The sequence below is a fragment of the Dermacentor andersoni genome, chromosome 5 (genome assembly GCF_023375885.2).
Source record: "Dermacentor andersoni chromosome 5, qqDerAnde1_hic_scaffold, whole genome shotgun sequence".
NCBI lineage: Eukaryota > Metazoa > Arthropoda > Arachnida > Ixodida > Ixodidae > Dermacentor > Dermacentor andersoni.
The window spans coordinates 171,781,677-171,805,117 of record NC_092818.1 but is presented as its reverse complement, the minus strand read 5'-3'; the positions used below and the strand labels follow the sequence as shown (position 1 = coordinate 171,805,117).

Here is a 23,441-nt window from a genome sequence, read left to right as displayed (position 1 = left end):
TCTAGCCCTAAGTTACAAATATATATCACTACAGGACTTTGGCGCACACCGTTTGTGCGTCCCACACAAAATATGCGATAGGGACTGCGCAGTTGTGCTTTATACCTCCTGAAGATGCGGTTCTGCCGTCAAGCTTTATAATATTGACAAGCAGGACACAACAAATCATTTCCTAAGGACAAAAAGAGAGGAAAAGAGAGAGAGAGAGAGAGATCACTTCATAAGAACATGCGCGCAAGGCAACATATAGTGATATTCGTTGCTCTTATCGCCCACTTGCTTGCATTCATGACGACCCATCGCGATCATTGTCCTCCACACGCCCTCCTTATGACCGGGGTCCCTCGCGCAGTAGCCTCAGTTTATCTTTGCTAGCTACTATCCACGCGCATCACGAGAACCATACATGCGCCTCGAGCCTTTATCAGTATGGTGAGACGTTCAGCACAGCGTTGTCACCGCGAGATATTCACTGACTACGACGGTAAGAAGAGGAAACAGAGGTGCGAATTACGCATGCATTAGTTTCTGGTGTAGAATTTAAATTCGCCTTTCATTCAGTTATCAACGCGACCAAGCGCTTTCTTTTTCTGTAGAATCAGTAAAACAGCATCGTGACTCTCGGAGCGAAAGAGTCTACCAATCACAGACTAAAGCAATTATATATTTCATAATTCCTCGGCTATTAGACGCTTATAAAGCACGTTTTTAAGGCTGTTACTGAACAGTATCCTCGCCCGCAATATAATATGGCCTTTCATCTGTGACATGAACAGCTCCTTGACTCGATCTTCCTGATTTTGCTTCTTTGTAGGGCGTGAAAGCATTCTCGTGCTAGAGGTTTCCGATATGCTAATTTTAATTCAATAAGCTATACAGCCGTCCATTCATTACTCAATGACTCAGCCATTCATTCAGTCAACCAGCCACTCCATCGAAAATTAATTCTCTCACTTTATGGGGGAAAAAAGTGGAATAACTACTATACATGCTAGCAGCTACTGTTTTAGCGGTCTGATCTCTTTCGGCCGAGGGCCACTTTCTTATTTTTTTTCTGAAGCTGCAGTTTCGTACCGTAGCTACGTTGTAATTTGAACGACTCCCTTCCTCGGGCGTCTCCATCGAGGGCGATGCACTACGAGTCGATCACGGGAACTCCTCATGAGCGGCCGCGTTATCTGTCGGGCCGCGCATCGGGCTCTGTTGTCAGGCCATGCCAGCAGCTGGGGTGCCAGCTGTTCCCGCGCTTTTTTTCCAAGCGATTGCTAACCGAACGTGTCGCCGGCTTGACGCGGCTCAGAGTCCTTGTCGTCTTTACTCTCTCTTTTTTCTTGTGTCGTTATTGGTGCCAATCTATAAACCTTGCCCCGCACCACTGTTCAAAAGAAAGCAGTAGCGCCCTCCTCTCTCGTGGAAAAGTACCCGTGGAGCTCACTGACGACTAGTCAGCTACCCACTGGACTTTTATGCAGTGGTAAAACACAGGGAGCTCGAGGAAGCACGTTAAATACTCATTACGCATGAAAGCGGTGGTGGTTCCTCATAAGTCGAACACTGTAGCGATGCACAGTTTTTATAGGCTACTAGGGAGAGTAACATTATCGCAATCAGCCCATGCAATTCCACGTAAGGACAATAGCCCAGAGGCACCAAATTACCACTGTCGATCGCCAACCAAGTCCATTATATACCGACGGATTTCTCAATTTCGTCACTCTGTCTTATTCTTTGACTAGTTCAGCATCGTCGCCATCCCCTTCGTATCCATTTTGGTCATTCAGATTTGGACCTTTAGAGAGAAAGTTACGGTGTTTGCGGCTGAAGACCGTTTCCAATGTGAGCAAATACTTCCTCGTCATCTGCTATTATGACATCGGGCACAGGTTATCTGCACTACGTACTACATGACTTGTCCAAATCCCAAACGAAAAAAAAAAAATTGAATCAAGTGTCCTTAGTGATTTGAATGCGAAATCATTGTGACTTCTCTGATAAATGGGTTACGTTCGTGATGAGTGACGTCAGACATTGTCATGTGTCGTTCACAACTACATCCTAATCCACCTTGCTCTAATTTGTGCCAACCTTAATTGGTCTTAATCTACTTTAATCCACCTTGATTCATATTGCTCTAATTTGTACCGACGTTAATCTAAGTTGCTCAAGTTAGCACTACCCTTAATCCACCTTGCTGTAATTTGTACCAACCTTAATCCCCATTAATCCACTTTGATTCGACTTCATTCTCCTTACTTCATCTTAATTCACTTCGCTCCACCTTAAGGCACTTTACTCTAACTTGTTCTAACTTTAATTCTGTATTACAACTGATGTCATACAAAACGCTGATGACGTCATTGATGATCATGAGCTTTGGTACCATTCGTTGCCTACAACGCCGGCAATTCTGCCTCATGGGACGTATAAAGCTTTCGCATTAATAAATGAACCTAATGAAACTGCTTCCTTTTATTCTCATCTAGAACGCCACAGCTCCGCTCACATGACCCAAACGCGACAGCCGATTGCCTCCGCAACTAAAATAGTCTCGCTCAAAAAAACGTGCTTCTAAAACGCGAAATTCTCGGTACAAATAAACAATTTTGTATTTTGATGACTGTTTTGGTAGAGCTCTCGTGATTGAAATGCTACAGCACATGCCGGATCACGAGAGGAAAATAACCCCCTGCCTTCTACAACGCTGCGCGTCGTCTGCTCTTTAGCGTCGCTGCAGGGGCAAAATTAGAAAGAGCAGCCCTGCATTGCTATTGCGCAGGTATACATTTACATGTCACATTTACTACTCGTCTTTTTCTTTGAGGGGCGTTCATAAGCTACTGCACAATCTTGAGAAGCGTCTACAAAATGTATTAAAACATTTTTTTTATATCATATATTTCTTTTGTGACAAACTAGTGTCTTCTATGGCCATGCAGCGTCTTCCCAGTCATTCCAGGAGTTGATTATCAAGCTTAAATTGTTATTCTTTAGCGAAGCTATTGGTGCTTGCTTTATTTGTTAGTCATCTTTGGCAGAATGTGTAAGCGTGACTGTACGAGGACGCAGAAATAAACACATATACAGAGACAGCGCTTTTTCTTCTACGTTTCTTTCTACGTCTTCGGTCAGTTGCGCTTACTGGTTCTATTATGTATTCAAACCAACTAGCCCGCCAACGTGTTTTAGCCAAGTTGTTAGTCGTATTCATTTTAGAGTTGCCTATTAGCCCTGCCCTTTCAAGTTCTTAGTCATTTGTTTTATCTGTAAATCGTGCATCGCTAGCTGTTGAAAGAGGGATGTTCAAGCACAATACAATGCTTGCCACATCTAAAATCAAGCCATAAATGTCACTAGAACATCAGCGCATAATTAACGCGTCGTATACTGACGTCTTCCTGCTTAGCATGACTACATGTAAACAAATGTATTGGTAGCAAGAAAGCGTAGGCCATGCAACGGTGCTACCCGACGTCCCCTGATGACTGTCTTTGTGATCGACTGCGTGCTAGTGGAGAGAAATAGATTCCAAATCACACAAAACACTGTTACGCAACAAGAATTATGCATCCTTATGCATTTGCACATCAGGTAGTTCTCATATGCAAGCGCAGAATATGACACCACATCCCGGTTGTCGTACCATAGTTAATCAAATATTCATCAGATGCAGAGACTATAGACGTGAGGTCCCATGAAGGCCTACTGCGCATGAAAGCTGTAGACCTCTATGAAATGTGCGGTGTGCTAGCCGGAACCGATTTCATATGCCAATGACGTGTCCTGCAGTGTAACCAGACAACCAATTCTCGAATTCACGCCACAAGACCCCTAATATACTCTGATGTCCCACTCTAAACCTGGCAGCGTATGTTGGGACCGTTCCTTGCACATTTGATACCAATATGGCATCTATGACGATTCCAATGACGACGAAAGTTTCGCTGCCGCAGAACGCGTGTACCAAGGTCTGAAATGCCGCAATAAGGCGCATGTACTAACGCAGCAGGTTTTAAATTTTCTCATGCAACATTGTACTGTTCTTGCCTTATGCGTGGACTCCTGCTTCGGAAGCATTATTAAATGTTTTCACTAACGGAAATCGCGGCCGGTGTGCTTTTCGCAGAGGTGGTGACTTTGGACTCCGAGGTCAGTACAAACACCCATATCGCGCATAAATAATTACTGGCTACAGAAGCGCTCTATGCTCAAGATACAAAAAAAGTCATCTAACAAGTATGATCCCCTTCCGCACTGCTTGCACTATTTACGCTAATCCCCAATGCAATAACTATAATTCGCATCTTGCAATGCAATAATAACGGCCCCTTTAATCCAACCCACCATGAAGGAAGAAGCCAGAATAGAGTCTCTCCGAAAAACCTATGGCCGAAATCCGGACACACGTTATACACCAATGCAGCGAAATATACAGGAATTTCGGCTCATACGATCAGCGTTGTGGACTGCAAAGGGGAAGAGAGAATGGCAGCTAGCATCTTAACAAGTGAAATAGATACGGCAGAAGAAACAGTAGTAGCCTTGGCCAACTCAACCCGTGGGGAGGGTGGTGGTGGTGGTGGTGGTAGTGGTGGTGGTGGTGAATTGTAGCGACAGGCGGGTTTAGCCTGGCGATCAAGGCCGGCAATTGCTCCGCACGAGCGTCTCGCACAATGCCGCTGAAGGGTTTCACCATATGTCCATCAAACCAGTCTCTCTTAAAGAAATCGATAAGGAGACGTGAAGTTTCTTTGCGGGCTATAACTGATCCCTCGGGAAATCTAAGGTGTTGCAGGCGCGCACACGGAAGGTCCTTTTTTTTTGCATATTCTTCAGGAGAGCGTCCCTTTCATCTTGGAATTGCTGGCAGGACCACAGAAAGTGCTCAATGTCTCCTGTCTCGTTGCATGCCGCACAGTTCGGAGAATTGATTCGTCCCGTCTTAAATAACCAGGCCGGTGTACTAGCAGATCCTGTCCTTATTCGATATAAAAGTGAGGGTTCCTCTCGGTGCAATCTCTTGGTTACGCAGGGGATATGCGGTGGAACCTAAAGCGACGCAAAGTGATTTGGAATGTCAGATTCTTGCAATTGATTACTCTTTGGAGCCTTGATTTTGGGAGGATGACAGAGCGCTGCGTATGCAAGCGCATCAGTTTTTTTTCGTTTCCTGAGATACCAATGTGGGAGGGAGTCCACTGAAACTTTACTGTGAAGCGTTTGTTGTTGAGTTCTTTCATGATGGCTAGTGATTTGCGTGGGAACTTTAGGGATGGCAGACCACGGTATACTTGTTGTAACGTGGCCTTGGAGTCCGTAAGGACAACTACATTCTGCGGAGGCAACGTCTTTAGTTTGCGCAGAGCACAAGCTATTGCTACGCCTTCCACAGTTGTCGACGAGGCTATACAGTCCAGACGGCCAGACCACGTATATCTTAGAGAGGGAATATAGAATGCAGCTGCGCAGCGGTCTTCGTCTGCCTTGACAGAGCCATCTGTGTATACTTGTAGGTGATTCGGGTAAGTCGTGTTCAGGTGTTCCAGGACTAATGACTTGGCTTCTGCAGATGGAATGCAGCTCTTTGACTGCAATCGTGGTACATTTAAGTTGCATGTGATGTCCTCGAATGTCCAGGGTGGTTCTATCTTTTCCTCTGTCTCGAGCAGCGCAATCCTAATACGCGAAGCGTGTTCAGTGCTGCATAAAAATGTGAGCGCGGTCTGTTACCTATACGTCGTAAGACGGCTCTACCGGGCGTAGACTCACTCAATCGTAGTAGCTGGATCATTAGAGCCTGGGAAGCCTGAAGTCGTAGAGGGCGTGACTCAGCTTCGTAGAGCACTTTCTTGTTTGACGCTGGCTGAGGGACTCCAAGGCAACTCCTCGCTCCCACCTTTCAACGTAGTCGGCTTTTTGCCTGTGCCACGTACAGTGCGTTCCGTGAGCCCAAAACAAGTAACAAAATTGACACGAAGCCCTACATACACAAGCAAGTTTCCTGTGCGCTGTCCCCTCCGGCGCATGCGCGTGCCCTCGTGTTTCCCTTATTGCTCACAGGAGCAAACATTTCGCAAACGAACTTTTTTATACTGCTTTAGTGCGCGTGCCGAAGTAAAGTGGTCACTCCTGCGCTGATATAATGAGCAGTTTGCTACCACAGGTACCTCATGAGCAAGCAAGGCATAAAAGCATCGAGCTCGCTTTTTCGTGTAGTCTTTTTCGTGTAGTCGCTATCGGCCTTACGACGAGAAATTTCCGCAACAAGTGCCACTATCTTCGCGCATGTCTTATCGCGACCATATTCATCACAACGCGAAAAGTGGCGTAGTACGCCGCACAATCCAGAATGATGACGACACGTAACTTGCCGTTAGGGCTCGCACGTCACCGTTAGGGCTCACACGCGATACCTGTCAGGCGACTCTCGTAAAGCACCACGCAAACATCGGAGCGCCTGATTTATAGCTGCACAAATAACATTATCCTTCAGCCTTCGCCACCTTGGTTTTTCGGAATTAGGCGAAAGAACCTTGGCCAGATAGCAAATTATATCAACATCCTCGGTAAACATGATGTAACGACGCAGTACGGAACAATGATAAAGAGTACAAATGAATGTTTGCATATTCTGCGCTGTTTCACCTCTTTTCCACATCAACTCGCCAAAAGCCCTCTATTACGCCATCATCCGTAAACGGTGTTTCAAAGACATATGTTCTTATCGTATGTCTTTGGGGGGAGGGAGGTTTCCCTTGTAGCAATTGCTACGATTGGGTGGATGTCTCAATTTCCCTTTATTAATTGCATACGTTCTGATACATGCCCGTACGATAGCCGAGGATTATGAAGAGACAAAAGACAAGCCCGGTTTTCATTATTCGCCAATCAAAGGCTAGCTGTTTAGTATATGATTCATGTTATCAGTGTAATGCGATGGTTTCTGGTTACATTCTACCTCTTGATCTTCTTTACGCCTCCGAATAACATTGTTACTATGCAAACATCAATATGGAGCATTTGCTAAACTCAGCGTAAATTGTCTAGTAAAATTGCAGCTTGAAACAACATACCAGTAAGCATCATTCAGCTTTGGTAGGTGCCCACAAAGCTACTAATATTTCTTGATATTTCGTCTTTACTGTCTGATTACAGATAGTACCTGGAAGAGATGTCTCAAATTAGAGGCATTTTACAGAGGTAAATAAATGACGACTGTCAGGATTGTCAGGACTGTAATCGTCGTCGAAATCAGAAGCAGGTTCACTGTCACTTAGGCTGTCACTCTCACAACATGGCTCTGCCACATTCATCACCCGAGTAGCAACATCTACCATGAAGTTGCCAACCTGGACACCTAAAAAGAAAAAAAAAACAATTCTTGAAACGTTCATGCAATTATTTCATAGCCCACTATTATCCCACCATCATTCTCATAAGGTGTACAGAATGTCCAGGGACCCATTCATTTCAAATTAATTTACAACTCAGGCTATTACTGAAAAACTATGCTGCGCATTCTTATTCATAAGATTATCTTCATGAAAACATGAATTGCTTCAATGTGCACAAAGAAGCAGACTAATGTCAGGTGATCTTACCGACTGGAACACCCAGAGGCTTTGTCTGCGTCCCAAGTGAAATGAAGTTGCACTTTTTTTTTATGTCTGCTAGTGGCGCCGTGCAAGATGTTACTGGTTGTATCAGAACTTGAAGGCTCTTGTCTAGATTCGGGGCAATTCTGTTCAACACGAGCTGCCTGTGCCACAATGGCTGCTTCAAACTCTTCAACATTACCTGCCTGTGTCACACTGGCTGCTTCCAAATCTTCTATTGGTGATGGTAGTGGAACAGGTTCATCAGGGGCTTGGTTCTCAAGGAGCTCTGCTAGTACCTGAAAGTACCTGAAAGAGTGCAAGGCATGGATGTCATGAATTTCAGCATATCAGCATATATGACAGCAGTTGGATTACTTATAATAATTGAAATCCTTTTTCAGCAATTTATGTGATGGATTAGTTGTCTAGTGATTTAGTAATGTGAATTATTTTGTCTGTAATTTCATGGCTAAATTAATTTATTAATTGCATTAAATATGCACCAGTAAGCTGTGTACGGCGCCAGAACGTTGGTAGTGTGGTGAGGTGTCGTGGAGAAACATGGGGGGAGGGCATGAAATGTTGAAAAGTGTATGATACCTTGAAGAAAGGTTGGCGTCCCTTTATACTTTGCTTTTTGCTTCTTGTGTGCATGAAAACTTTTTGGAAGCAATCGTAAAGTAATACCATTACCTTTTTTAAAGCGGTAATTGGTCATCATCATCATCATCAGCCTAGTTACGCCCACTGCAGGGCAAAGGCCTCTCCCATACTTCTCCAACTGCCCCGGTCATGTACTAATTGTGGCCATGTTGTCCCTGCAAACGTCTTAATGTCATCTGCCCACCTAACTTTCTGCCGCCCCCTGCTACGCTTCCCTTCTCTTGGAATCCAGTCCGTAGCTCTTAGTGACCATCGGTTGTCTTCCCTCCTCATTACATGTCCGGCCCATGCCCATTTCTTTTTCTTGATTTCAACTAAGATGTCGTTTACCCGCGTTTGTTGCCTCACCCAATCTGCTCTTTTCTTATCCCTTAACGTTACACCCATCATTCTTCTTTCCATAGCTCGTTGCGTCGTTCTCAATTTCAGCAGAACCCTTTTCGTAAGCCTCCAGGTTTCTGCCCCATATGTGAGTACTGGTAACACACAGCTGTTGTACACTTTCCTTTTGAGGGATAGTGGCAACCTACTGTTCATGATTTGAGAATGCCTGCCAAACGCACCCCAACCCATTCTTATTCTTCTGGTTATTTCAGTCTCATGATCCGGATCCGTGGTCACTACCTGCCCTAAGTAGATGTATTCCCTTACCACTTCCAGTGTTTCGCTACCTATCGTAAACTGCTGTTCTCTTCCGAGACTGTTAAACAGTACTTTAGTTTTCTGCAGATTAATTTTCAGACCCACCCTTCTGCTTTGTCTCTCCAGGTCAGTGAGCATGCATTGCAATTGGTCTCCTGAGTTACTAAGCAAGGCAATATCATCAGCGAATCGCAAGTTGCTAAGGTATTCTCCATCAACTTTTATCCCCAATTCTTCCCACTCCAGGCCTCTGAATACCTCCTGTAAACATGCTGTGAATAGCATTGGAGATATCGTATCTCCCTGTCTGACGCCTTTCTTTATAGGGATTTTGTTGCTTTCTTTGTGGAGGACTACGGTGGCTGTGGAGCCGCTATAGATATCTTCCAGTATTTTTACATATGGCTCATCTACACCCTGATTCCGTAATGCCTCCATGACTGCTGAGGTTTCGACTGAATCAAACGCTTTCTCGTAATCAATGAAAGCTATATATAAGGGTTGGTTATATTCTGCACATTTCTCTATCACTTGATTGATAGTGTGAATATGGTCTATTGTTGAGTAGCCTTTACGGAATCCTGCCTGGTCCTTTGGTTGACAGAAGTCTAAGGTGTTCCTGATTCTATTTGCGATTACCTTAGTAAATACTTTGTAGGCAACGGACAGTAAGCTGATCGGTCTATAATTTTTCAAGTCTTTGGCGTCCCCTTTCTTATGGATTAGGATTATGTTAGCGTTCTTCCAAGATTCCGGTACGCTCGAGGTTATGAGGCATTGCGTATACAGGGTGGCCAGTTTCTCTAGAACAATCTGACCACCATCCTTCAACAAATCTGCTGTTACCTGATCCTCCCCAGCTGCCTTCCCCCTTTGCATAGCTCCTAAGGCTTTCTTTACTTCTTCTGGCGTTACCTGTGGGATTTCGAATTCCTCTAGGCTATTCTCTCTTCCACTATCGTCGTGGGTGCCACTGGTACTGTATAAATCTCTATAGAACTCCTCAGCCACTTGAACTATCTCGTCCATATTAGTAACGATATTGCCGGCTTTGTCTCTTAACGCACACATCTGATTCTTGCCTATTCCTAGTTTCTTCTTCACTGTTTTTAGGCTTCCTCCTTTCCTGAGAGCCTGTTCAATTCTATCCATATTATAGTTCCTGATGTCCGCTGTCTTACGCTTGTTGATTAACTTAGAAAGTTCTGCCAGTTCTATTCTAGCTGTAGGATTAGAGGCTTTCATACATTGGCGTTTCTTGATCAGATCTTTCGTCTCCTGCGATAGCTTACTGGTTTCCTGTCTAACGGCGTTACCACCGACTTCTATTGCGCACTCCTTGATGATGCCCATGAGATTGTCGTTCATTGCTTCAACACTAAGGTCCTCTTCCTGAGTTAAAGCCGAATACCTGTTCTGTAGTTTGATCCGGAATTCCTCTAGTTTCCCTCTTACCGCTAACTCATTGATTGGCTTCTTGTGTACCAGTTTCTTTCGTTCCCTCCTCAAGTCTAGGCTAATTCGAGTTCTTACCATCCTGTGGTCACTGCAGCGTACCTTGCCGAGCACGTCTACATCTTGAATGATGCCAGGGTTCGCGCAGAGTATGAAGTCGATTTCATTTCTAGTCTCACCATTCGGGCTCCTCCACGTCCACTTTCGGCTAACCCGCTTGCGGAAAAAGGTATTCATTATACGCATATTATTCTGTTCTGCAAACTCTACTAATAATTCTCCTCTGCTATTCCTAGAGCCTATGCCATATTCCCCCACTGACTTGTCTCCAGCCTGCTTCTTGCCTACCCTGGCATTGAAGTCGCCCATCAGTATAGTGTATTTTGTTTTGACTTTACCCATCGCCGATTCTACGTCTTCATAAAAGCTTTCGACTTCCTGGTCATCATGACTAGATGTAGGAGCGTAGACCTGTACAACCTTCATTTTGCACCTCTTATTAAGTTTCACAACAAGACATGCCACCCTCTCGTTAATGCTATAGAATTCCTGTATGTTACCAGCTATTTCCTTATTAATCAGGAATCCGACTCCTAGTTCTCGTCTCTCCGCTAAGCCCCGGTAACACAGTACATGCCCGTTTTTTAGCACTGTATATGCTTCTTTTGTCCTCCTAACCTCACTGAGTCCTATTATATCCCATTTACTACCCTCTAATTCCTCCAATAACACTGCTAGACTCGCCTCACTAGATAGCGTTCTAACGTTAAACGTTGCCAGGTTCAGATTCCAATGGCGGCCTGTCCGGAGCCAGGTATTCTTAGCACCCTCTGCAGCGTCACAGATCTGACCGCCGCCGTGGTCAGTTGCTTCGCGGCTGCTGGGGACTGAGGGCCGGGGTTCGATTGTTGTATTCATATAGGAGGTTGTGGCCAAGTACTGCACCAGGGTGGCCAATCCTGCTCTGGTGAGAGAGTGCGTTACCGGTTCTGGTCACCGGGATCAGGCCGCACTCCAGGCCTGTTTGTGCAATTTTCTCAACACACGGTTTTTTTTTTTTTTGTATTTTCCGGTGGAGAATAGCGCGGCACCGGGATTTGAATCACGGTCCTCTTGCACTGGAGACGGATACTCTACCGTCCCCGTAGGAGTTAAATTAAAAATTAATTTATGGGGTTTTACGTGACAAAAACCACTTTCTGATTATGCACGCCGTAGTGGAGGACTCCGAAAATTTCGACCACCTGGGGTTCTTTAACGTGCACTTAATTCTAAGTACACGGGTGTTTTCGCATTTCGCCCCCATCGAAATGCGGCCGCCGTGGTCGGGGTCCGATCCCGCGACCTCGTGCTCAGCAGTCTAACACCATAACCACTGAGCAACCACGGCGGGTCCCGCAGGAGTTGTACGCCTCATTTAACCTACAGTGGTGCCCTACTTGGTCAGTCAAGGTGGACCAATCTGAGCTCGGTTATACCGCATGGATGGCACTCGGCTAGAGAACCTCGTATTTATGACCTGCACATGTGAGGCCTTACATATTTGAAGATATATATCTATTTTTTTTTTTTTTTTTAGGAGGGTTCCCGTACAGTGATAAAATAAAGGAAAAGACATTAAAAGAAAGAAAAAAAAAGAAAGAAATAGGGGCGGAAAAAAAAAAAAAAACGGAACATAACAGGTGATTTGAACTCGTGACCCTTCGATGTTGCCCGGAAAGATAGCTCAGTCGGTTGGTTCGTCAGGCCCCAGGCTACTTTCAAGCGCCACAGCTCCTCCTCCGAGCCTCACACTTACGTGGAAAGAGACTCATGTTGTCCGCGATAGTTGTCCGAGTAGTTGGAAGGCATACTTTATAGGAAAAATGGCCGCTCAAGGAGAAGAGCGAACTCGAGCGGCTTTAGAGGCTAGGAAAACTGCCTTAAAATATTTAGACTTGAGGGAAAGCTTCGTTAACAAACTATAACACGGCAATCAGCACTCGAATACGACGAGAGAAATGACTGAGACGTGGAAAATTCCCTTGAAAAAAAATCTGGTTTGCTAGACAAATGCTCGTATGTATTGAACCTCTTAAAAGATGAGGGGTGAAATATGCGCTCACCGAGAGGGCATCTTCAGCGCGAGACATCCACAAGGCACCTTACAGAGATGTGGAGAGCTTCGCGGCCGGAACGAAGCATCCCTTCTCCGCCGGCCAAGAGGGGGAAACGTGCTTTCCGATCGCTCAAGGTTGCGCGGACAACGCATAGCTCTAGCGTCTAGGAAAAGCTTAACCAGGTGCGATGGCGGCACGCATAGCGTGGGAAGCTAGCCGCCAGAATAACTATACCAAGGACTGCTGCTGATGAGGGCGAAGTACCTTCGTGTAATTATAATAACCCTAATAGGACTACTTTCGAAAAAAAAAAAAAAAAAAGGAAACGGCCCAGAGGGCTATACTACGAGAGCTATGACTAATAGTTTTCTATATATATATATATATATACATTCATCTCATCTATGGGATCGCATTCGCGCGCTGTTTCTTTGTCTCTGCGTGTAGTACAGTTAAGAGAGCCAGTTTAAGGGCGGAGAAGAAGAAAGAAGAGAAAAGCAAAAACTGCAGCGCCGTGGTTTTAAAGCGCACCCGTGGTAGAGAAACGGAATGCGATATAAGCGTGCGTAGCCATGATACGCACACGACAAACTGCCTTAAAATATTTAGACTTGAGGGAAAGCTTCGTTAGCAAACGATAGCACGGCAGTCAGCACTCGAATATAATTATAACCCTAATACTAATTGTAAATATTCATCTCATCTATGGGATCTAATGCGCGCGCTGTTTCTTTGTCTCTGCGTGTAGTAGTTGAGAGAGCCAGTTTAAGGGCGGAGAAGAAGAAAGAAAAGAAAAGCAAAAACTGCAGCGCCGTGGTTTTAAAGCGCAGCCGTGGTAGAGAAACGGAATGCGATATAAGCGTGCGTAGCCACGATACGCACACGACAAACTGCCTTAAAATATTTAGACTTGAGGGAAAGCTTCGTTAGCAAACGATAGCACGGCAATCAGCACTCGAATATAATTATAACCCTAATACTAATTGTAAATATTCATCTCATCTATGGGATCTAATGCGCGCGCTGTTTCTTTGTCTCTGCGTGTAGTAGTTGAGAGAGCCAGTTTAAGGGCAAGAGTAGTTGGAAGGCATACTTTATAGGAAAAATGGCCGCTCAAGGAGAAGAGCGAACTCGAGCGGCTTTAGAGGCTAGGAAAACTGCCTTAAAATATTTAGACTTGAGGGAAAGCTTCGTTAACAAACTATAACACGGCAATCAGCACTCGAATACGACGAGAGAAATGACTGAGACGTGGAAAATTCCCTTGAAAAAAAATCTGGTTTGCTAGACAAATGCTCGTATGTATTGAACCTCTTAAAAGATGAGGGGTGAAATATGCGCTCACCGAGAGGGCATCTTCAGCGCGAGACATCCACAAGGCACCTTACAGAGATGTGGAGAGCTTCGCGGCCGGAACGAAGCATCCCTTCTCCGCCGGCCAAGAGGGGGAAACGTGCTTTCCGATCGCTCAAGGTTGCGCGGACAACGCATAGCTCTAGCGTCTAGGAAAAGCTTAACCAGGTGCGATGGCGGCACGCATAGCGTGGGAAGCTAGCCGCCAGAATAACTATACCAAGGACTGCTGCTGATGAGGGCGAAGTACCTTCGTGTAATTATAATAACCCTAATAGGACTACTTTCGAAAAAAAAAAAAAAAAAAAAAAAAAGGAAACGGCCCAGAGGGCTATACTACGAGAGCTATGACTAATAGTTTTCTATATATATATATATATATATATATATATATATATATATATATATACATTCATCTCATCTATGGGATCGCATTCGCGCGCTGTTTCTTTGTCTCTGCGTGTAGTACAGTTAAGAGAGCCAGTTTAAGGGCGGAGAAGAAGAAAGAAGAGAAAAGCAAAAACTGCAGCGCCGTGGTTTTAAAGCGCACCCGTGGTAGAGAAACGGAATGCGATATAAGCGTGCGTAGCCATGATACGCACACGACAAACTGCCTTAAAATATTTAGACTTGAGGGAAAGCTTCGTTAGCAAACGATAGCACGGCAGTCAGCACTCGAATATAATTATAACCCTAATACTAATTGTAAATATTCATCTCATCTATGGGATCTAATGCGCGCGCTGTTTCTTTGTCTCTGCGTGTAGTAGTTGAGAGAGCCAGTTTAAGGGCGGAGAAGAAGAAAGAAAAGAAAAGCAAAAACTGCAGCGCCGTGGTTTTAAAGCGCAGCCGTGGTAGAGAAACGGAATGCGATATAAGCGTGCGTAGCCACGATACGCACACGACAAACTGCCTTAAAATATTTAGACTTGAGGGAAAGCTTCGTTAGCAAACGATAGCACGGCAATCAGCACTCGAATATAATTATAACCCTAATACTAATTGTAAATATTCATCTCATCTATGGGATCTAATGCGCGCGCTGTTTCTTTGTCTCTGCGTGTAGTAGTTGAGAGAGCCAGTTTAAGGGCAAGAGTAGTTGGAAGGCATACTTTATAGGAAAAATGGCCGCTCAAGGAGAAGAGCGAACTCGAGCGGCTTTAGAGGCTAGGAAAACTGCCTTAAAATATTTAGACTTGAGGGAAAGCTTCGTTAACAAACTATAACACGGCAATCAGCACTCGAATACGACGAGAGAAATGACTGAGACGTGGAAAATTCCCTTGAAAAAAAATCTGGTTTGCTAGACAAATGCTCGTATGTATTGAACCTCTTAAAAGATGAGGGGTGAAATATGCGCTCACCGAGAGGGCATCTTCAGCGCGAGACATCCACAAGGCACCTTACAGAGATGTGGAGAGCTTCGCGGCCGGAACGAAGCATCCCTTCTCCGCCGGCCAAGAGGGGGAAACGTGCTTTCCGATCGTTCAAGGTTGCGCGGAACACGCATAGCTCTAGCGTCTAGGAAAAGCTTAACCAGGTGCGATGGCGGCACGCATAGCGTGGGAAGCTAGCCGCCAGAATAACTATACCAAGGACTGCTGCTGATGAGGGCGAAGTACCTTCGTGTAATTATAATAACCCTAATAGGACTACTTTCGAAAAAAAAAAAAAAAAAAGGAAACGGCCCAGAGGGCTATACTACGAGAGCTATGACTAATAGTTTTCTATATATATATATATATATATATATATATATACATTCATCTCATCTATGGGATCGCATTCGCGCGCTGTTTCTTTGTCTCTGCGTGTAGTACAGTTAAGAGAGCCAGTTTAAGGGCGGAGAAGAAGAAAGAAGAGAAAAGCAAAAACTGCAGCGCCGTGGTTTTAAAGCGCACCCGTGGTAGAGAAACGGAATGCGATATAAGCGTGCGTAGCCATGATACGCACACGACAAACTGCCTTAAAATATTTAGACTTGAGGGAAAGCTTCGTTAGCAAACGATAGCACGGCAGTCAGCACTCGAATATAATTATAACCCTAATACTAATTGTAAATATTCATCTCATCTATGGGATCTAATGCGCGCGCTGTTTCTTTGTCTCTGCGTGTAGTAGTTGAGAGAGCCAGTTTAAGGGCGGAGAAGAAGAAAGAAAAGAAAAGCAAAAACTGCAGCGCCGTGGTTTTAAAGCGCGGCCGTGGTAGAGAAACGGAATGCGATATAAGCGTGCGTAGCCACGATACGCACACGACAAACTGCCTTAAAATATTTAGACTTGAGGGAAAGCTTCGTTAGCAAACGATAGCACGGCAATCAGCACTCGAATATAATTATAACCCTAATACTAATTGTAAATATTCATCTCATCTATGGGATCTAATGCGCGCGCTGTTTCTTTGTCTCTGCGTGTAGTAGTTGAGAGAGCCAGTTTAAGGGCAAGAGTAGTTGGAAGGCATACTTTATAGGAAAAATGGCCGCTCAAGGAGAAGAGCGAACTCGAGCGGCTTTAGAGGCTAGGAAAACTGCCTTAAAATATTTAGACTTGAGGGAAAGCTTCGTTAACAAACTATAACACGGCAATCAGCACTCGAATACGACGAGAGAAATGACTGAGACGTGGAAAATTCCCTTGAAAAAAAATCTGGTTTGCTAGACAAATGCTCGTATGTATTGAACCTCTTAAAAGATGAGGGGTGAAATATGCGCTCACCGAGAGGGCATCTTCAGCGCGAGACATCCACAAGGCACCTTACAGAGATGTGGAGAGCTTCGCGGCCGGAACGAAGCATCCCTTCTCCGCCGGCCAAGAGGGGGAAACGTGCTTTCCGATCGCTCAAGGTTGCGCGGACAACGCATAGCTCTAGCGTCTAGGAAAAGCTTAACCAGGTGCGATGGCGGCACGCATAGCGTGGGAAGCTAGCCGCCAGAATAACTATACCAAGGACTGCTGCTGATGAGGGCGAAGTACCTTCGTGTAATTATAATAACCCTAATAGGACTACTTTCGAAAAAAAAAAAAAAAAAAGGAAACGGCCCAGAGGGCTATACTACGAGAGCTATGACTAATAGTTTTCTATATATATATATATATATATATATATATATATATATACATTCATCTCATCTATGGGATCGCATTCGCGCGCTGTTTCTTTGTCTCTGCGTGTAGTACAGTTAAGAGAGCCAGTTTAAGGGCGGAGAAGAAGAAAGAAGAGAAAAGCAAAAACTGCAGCGCCGTGGTTTTAAAGCGCACCCGTGGTAGAGAAACGGAATGCGATATAAGCGTGCGTAGCCATGATACGCACACGACAAACTGCCTTAAAATATTTAGACTTGAGGGAAAGCTTCGTTAGCAAACGATAGCACGGCAGTCAGCACTCGAATATAATTATAACCCTAATACTAATTGTAAATATTCATCTCATCTATGGGATCTAATGCGCGCGCTGTTTCTTTGTCTCTGCGTGTAGTAGTTGAGAGAGCCAGTTTAAGGGCGGAGAAGAAGAAAGAAAAGAAAAGCAAAAACTGCAGCGCCGTGGTTTTAAAGCGCAGCCGTGGTAGAGAAACGGAATGTGATATAAGCGTGCGTAGCCACGATACGCACACGACAAACTGCCTTAAAATATTTAGACTTGAGGGAAAGCTTCGTTAGCAAACGATAGCACGGCAATCAGCACTCGAATATAATTATAACCCTAATACTAATTGTAAATATTCATCTCATCTATGGGATCTAATGCGCGCGCTGTTTCTTTGTCTCTGCGTGTAGTAGTTGAGAGAGCCAGTTTAAGGGCAAGAGTAGTTGGAAGGCATACTTTATAGGAAAAATGGCCGCTCAAGGAGAAGAGCGAACTCGAGCGGCTTTAGAGGCTAGGAAAACTGCCTTAAAATATTTAGACTTGAGGGAAAGCTTCGTTAACAAACTATAACACGGCAATCAGCACTCGAATACGACGAGAGAAATGACTGAGACGTGGAAAATTCCCTTGAAAAAAAATCTGGTTTGCTAGACAAATGCTCGTATGTATTGAACCTCTTAAAAGATGAGGGGTGAAATATGCGCTCACCGAGAGGGCATCTTCAGCGCGAGACATCCACAAGGCACCTTACAGAGATGTGGAGAGCTTCGCGGCCGGAACGAAGCATCCCTTCTCCGCCGGCCAAGAGGGGGAAACGTGCTTTCCGATCGCTCAAGGTTGCGCGGACAACGCATAGCTCTAGCGTCTAGGAAAAGCTTAACCAGGTGCGATGGCGGCACGCATAGCGTGGGAAGCTAGCCGCCAGAATAACTATACCAAGGACTGCTGCTGATGAGGGCGAAGTACCTTCGTGTAATTATAATAACCCTAATAGGACTACTTTCGAAAAAAAAAAAAAAGGAAACGGCCCAGAGGGCTATACTACGAGAGCTATGACTAATAGTTTTCTATATATATATATATATATATATATATATATATATATATATATATATATATATATATATATACATTCATCTCATCTATGGGATCGCATTCGCGCGCTGTTTCTTTGTCTCTGCGTGTAGTACAGTTAAGAGAGCCAGTTTAAGGGCGGAGAAGAAGAAAGAAGAGAAAAGCAAAAACTGCAGCGCCGCGGTTTTAAAGCGCACCCGTGGTAGAGAAACGGAATGCGATATAAGCGTGCGTAGCCATGATACGCACACGACAAACTGCCTTAAAATATTTAGACTTGAGGGAAAGCTTCGTTAGCAAACGATAGCACGGCAGTCAGCACTCGAATATAATTATAACCCTAATACTAATTGTAAATATTCATCTCATCTATGGGATCTAATGCGCGCGCTGTTTCTTTGTCTCTGCGTGTAGTAGTTGAGAGAGCCAGTTTAAGGGCGGAGAAGAAGAAAGAAAAGAAAAGCAAAAACTGCAGCGCCGTGGTTTTAAAGCGCAGCCGTGGTAGAGAAACGGAATGCGATATAAGCGTGCGTAGCCACGATACGCACACGACAAACTGCCTTAAAATATTTAGACTTGAGGGAAAGCTTCGTTAGCAAACGATAGCACGGCAATCAGCACTCGAATATAATTATAACCCTAATACTAATTGTAAATATTCATCTCATCTATGGGATCTAATGCGCGCGCTGTTTCTTTGTCTCTGCGTGTAGTAGTTGAGAGAGCCAGTTTAAGGGCAAGAGTAGTTGGAAGGCATACTTTATAGGAAAAAATGGCCGCTCAAGGAGAAGAGCGAACTCGAGCGGCTTTAGAGGCTAGGAAAACTGCCTTAAAATATTTAGACTTGAGGGAAAGCTTCGTTAACAAACTATAACACGGCAATCAGCACTCGAATACGACGAGAGAAATGACTGAGACGTGGAAAATTCCCTTGAAAAAAAATCTGGTTTGCTAGACAAATGCTCGTATGTATTGAACCTCTTAAAAGATGAGGGGTGAAATATGCGCTCACCGAGAGGGCATCTTCAGCGCGAGACATCCACAAGGCACCTTACAGAGATGTGGAGAGCTTCGCGGCCGGAACGAAGCATCCCTTCTCCGCCGGCCAAGAGGGGGAAACGTGCTTTCCGATCGCTCAAGGTTGCGCGGACAACGCATAGCTCTAGCGTCTAGGAAAAGCTTAACCAGGTGCGATGGCGGCACGCATAGCGTGGGAAGCTAGCCGCCAGAATAACTATACCAAGGACTGCTGCTGATGAGGGCGAAGTACCTTCGTGTAATTATAATAACCCTAATAGGACTACTTTCGAAAAAAAAAAAAAAAAAAAAAAGGAAACGGCCCAGAGGGCTATACTACGAGAGCTATGACTAATAGTTTTCTATATATATATATATATATATATATATATATATATATATATATATATATATATATATATATATACATTCATCTCATCTATGGGATCGCATTCGCGCGCTGTTTCTTTGTCTCTGCGTGTAGTACAGTTAAGAGAGCCAGTTTAAGGGCGGAGAAGAAGAAAGAAGAGAAAAGCAAAAACTGCAGCGCCGTGGTTTTAAAGCGCACCCGTGGTAGAGAAACGGAATGCGATATAAGCGTGCGTAGCCATGATACGCACACGACAAACTGCCTTAAAATATTTAGACTTGAGGGAAAGCTTCGTTAGCAAACGATAGCACGGCAGTCAGCACTCGAATATAATTATAACCCTAATACTAATTGTAAATATTCATCTCATCTATGGGATCTAATGCGCGCGCTGTTTCTTTGTCTCTGCGTGTAGTAGTTGAGAGAGCCAGTTTAAGGGCGGAGAAGAAGAAAGAAAAGAAAAGCAAAAACTGCAGCGCCGTGGTTTTAAAGCGCAGCCGTGGTAGAGAAACGGAATGCGATATAAGCGTGCGTAGCCACGATACGCACACGACAAACTGCCTTAAAATATTTAGACTTGAGGGAAAGCTTCGTTAGCAAACGATAGCACGGCAATCAGCACTCGAATATAATTATAACCCTAATACTAATTGTAAATATTCATCTCATCTATGGGATCTAATTCAAATCAATGAGCGTTATAAGACAGTAATGAGTAATGTAATATAATTGCATTCAAATAATAATTTTGCCATGCGTGATGCTTAGCTAGTTCTCTATAGTACAAGGGCAAGAAAACATTTTTTTTTTTGTGTGTGTGCAACAGCGATGCCTGCATTGAGTTAGACCACGTCGAACGCTGACAAGTTCGATACCTCACAACCTTACTTCCTTATTTGAGCCCGTTCGCCTTGCCACGGGCGCGGCTGTGCCCACGCTCGTTTTTGCGGCATTTCGCTGCTGCTAGCAAGCTGTGAGTTCGAAATGTACGGAACGAAGTTATTACACGCCGAGTTCAACTACTCTAACGCGAGCATGAAAATATTACCGTAACGCATCATGTCGTGCAATTTGAACACGAATGCTGAACAGCTAAACCTGCGGACACCGCGTGGTAGGACGAATAACAAATATCACTGAATGCGCAAGCGTACCCCGGCCAGTTATTTCACCGTACCAAAACAGCGCCGAACAAACAGCTGTAGTACAATGTTCCATGACAAAGCGGAGTGGCAAAACAGGATGAAAACGGCAAGCACTTTGCACGCATGTGCATATTCCCGGCTGTGCTTCCACCTCGCTTCGTTATATGCCGCTGTAAGGCCGTTTGTTCGACACTCAGGTGATCATATGTTTAAAAATTACCCGCGTATACATTAAAACCCTTACCTCACCCTTTCTCCTCTTGGCGAAGGCCGCCCTTGGAGGTGGCGAGGTGTTTCTCTTGTGGGAGAATATGGACGGAACAACGCCAGGCTTCAGTCGCGCCGATTTAACTGGAAAACCGATTGCCTGCATCGTTGTCAAGCTCCGATGATAATCACTGTAGCGGAAATGGTCCGAGCACAGCACAGTTGATTTCGTCGGCACGAAATTATCTCTCCTCACCGCACGGACCCACTGCGCTGCAAGCTTCTTGTCCTTCGGGAACATGTGAAACACCACATCGTCTCGCACGCCTGTGTTCGCGCAGCCGAATGCTGCACAGAACGAGGGCATGTTGTGCGCCCTTGGCTGTAGGCACTCACGCAGCACAGAAAGGAAGCACAGTTTACGAAAATCGCAAAAGAGAGCAAGCGTGAGCGGCGGCAGATCTCTCGTAGCGTCGTTTAGTAAAGCGCAGGACAGAAAGAAACATGGCAGCACGCCGGTCCGGCAGCACGGTCCCCGTGAATGACATCACTGTCGCCGGTTCTCTCCTCCGGCTGCCTCCTCACCCGGCTCTCCGGGGAGCGACGGGGGCGTGTCCGCGGGGGGATCTAGAAATCGATTTCCGCCCCTTACATAACAAAACGAAGAAAAAAAATTCAGAACCTTAAGTTATTAGGTCTGTTCTTCCCAGCCCCAGCAATTCATGGAAATTGAAAACCCTTTGAGCTTCCCTTTACCGCAAGGAGCCCTATCCGAGCACGAAGTTTCAAGGGAATTTTGATGGCGAGCGGGCTCTTCGCAGCATCTCGCGAAGGCCGCGAAATCTACGGAGCGCGTGAATTTCAATTCTGAAATTTTATAGGTATAAAGTTCTCATAAACTTTTCATGTGAAAGGTGTAATGACATTACCAAAGTCGTGCTTTAGATTTTCAACTCTGGAACTGTGAATCTATGAAGCTGTTGTTGCGCAAGATGTTTATTTGCCTTGTTTGACGCATTATATACAGTGACTAATTCTTAGATAAGCAGATTTATTGGAGACTTATACGTATATTTAAATATCTTGTTGCGAGGTTTCGTGTATACGTGCAGTTAACTTTGCTTCCAGTGACACTTTTTTTGCCCTTTATCAAGCTGTATCTTCGCATTTGTATATTCCATTGTATCTTTGCATATCTAATGCACAAGGGCGAGTCAAATGAAAGTGAGCCAAACCACCCTGCGCAATAATAGTTCGGTTCATTATCTGCGAGGCATGCACGTGGCACAGAGTCATCTCTTAGTTACAAAAGTGGCACGCAGGTGTGAGGATCAAGGTTCTTTAATGCTCTCGTACGCTGGTTTGAACTTGGTGTAGTGGCCTAATGGACACTCCTAAAGTTTAACAGCGTGGTGTCGTGAGGTTTTTGACAGCTGAAGATGTTTCCCAAAAAGAAATTAGTCGCCGTATGGCTGCCGTGTACGTTGAGCGTTGCATATCATGGGGCACTGTGAAGTGTTGGAGAAAACGGTTCAAAGGACGTGAACGTTGCAAAGACAATCCAAGACCGGGCCAGAGCCACCGTGCAATCACCCCAACACAATTGCAAAGGCTGATTAGACAAGAACGGAGTATAAGCATCGATGAATTGGCAGGGCGTATGAAACATGAGTCGCAGTTCGGGTCACACCATAATTCCTGAATACCTCGGTTATCGGCGCTTGTGTGCGCAATGGATGGCCAAGATTTTGAACCACCGCCAGAAGACGGAGAGGTTCGGCGCTACCTTGACTGATCTAATCCGGTATCACAATGAGGGTGACCACTTTTTGTCTGCAATTGTGACCGTGGACGAATCATTGTGCCATACTACGAGCCTGAAACACGACGGCAGAGCTCACAGTGGAAACATCTGAATTCCCCACCCCTAAGGAAAGCAAAGGCCGTCATTTCCACAGGAAAGGTGTTGTTGACTTTCTTTTCGGTTTTCAGCGGCCATTATTGATCGAATTTGCTCAACCTGGAGAGACTATCAATCGTTTCTGATATTGTAAAACGTCGAATCGGCTGCGTGTCCCAATCAAGAACAAAAGACGTGGAAAATTGAGGAATGGGGCCATCTTGCTCCACGACAATGCCCGTCCCCACGTCGCTGATGTGGTTAACACAAAACTGGCAAAGTTCAAGTGAGAAACGCTGCAACATCCGCCATCCAGCCCAGACCTGTCGCCTTGTGACTTCCACTTTTTGGAGCATTTGAAAGAAATACAGCTCAAGGGAACCAGATTCATGTCGTACAATGACGTGAAAGAGTCAGTTAGAGACTTTTTGAAGCAGCAACCCAAGAAGTTTTATGAGACGGGAATCACGCGACACGTTAGTGCGACAAACGTCTAAATGCTCATAGATGGCACTTTTAAAATTTGAATCGCCCTAGAATATTCTGCAGAACTCCTG

The 23,441-nt window shown here is 44.9% G+C and overlaps 2 protein-coding genes across 3 annotated transcripts in view; one reads left to right on the top strand and one right to left on the bottom strand.

Annotated features, from left to right (window-relative positions):
- The window catches only part of LOC126531623 (uncharacterized), an 88,246-nt gene that overhangs the window by 39,584 nt on the left and 25,221 nt on the right, over window positions 1–23,441 (top strand). The window lies entirely within an intron of this gene.
- On the bottom strand, window positions 6,782–21,693 carry LOC129385152 (THAP domain-containing protein 1-like). Of its 2 annotated transcripts, none has more exons than XR_008612740.2 (3): window positions 21,022–21,693; window positions 7,795–7,901; window positions 6,782–7,354 (listed from the first exon to the last, which is right to left on the bottom strand). XR_008612740.2 is itself a non-coding variant. In XM_055071307.2 (3 exons), the coding sequence occupies exons 1-3, from the start codon at window positions 21,349–21,351 to the stop codon at window positions 7,179–7,181; spliced, it is 603 nt and encodes a 200-aa protein (XP_054927282.1). In that variant the 5' UTR covers window positions 21,352–21,693; the 3' UTR covers window positions 6,782–7,178. The 2 variants fall into 2 exon arrangements, 1 of the variants encoding a protein (XP_054927282.1); XM_055071307.2 differs by having other exon boundaries at window positions 7,795–7,891.

Excerpts from the sequence above, each read along its gene's own strand:
- LOC129385152 (XM_055071307.2), bottom strand. The coding sequence starts at position 21,351 with ATGCCCTCGTTCTGTGCAGCATTCGGCTGCGCGAACACAGGCGTGCGA. Across the intron at positions 7,892-21,021 it reads CCAAGAGGAGAAAGGGTGAG|GTACTAGCAGAGCTCCTTGA; the intron begins GTAAGGGTTTTA and ends AGGTACTTTCAG. Across the intron at positions 7,355-7,794 it reads AGCCAGTGTGACACAGGCAG|GTGTCCAGGTTGGCAACTTC; the intron begins GTAATGTTGAAG and ends TTTTCTTTTTAG.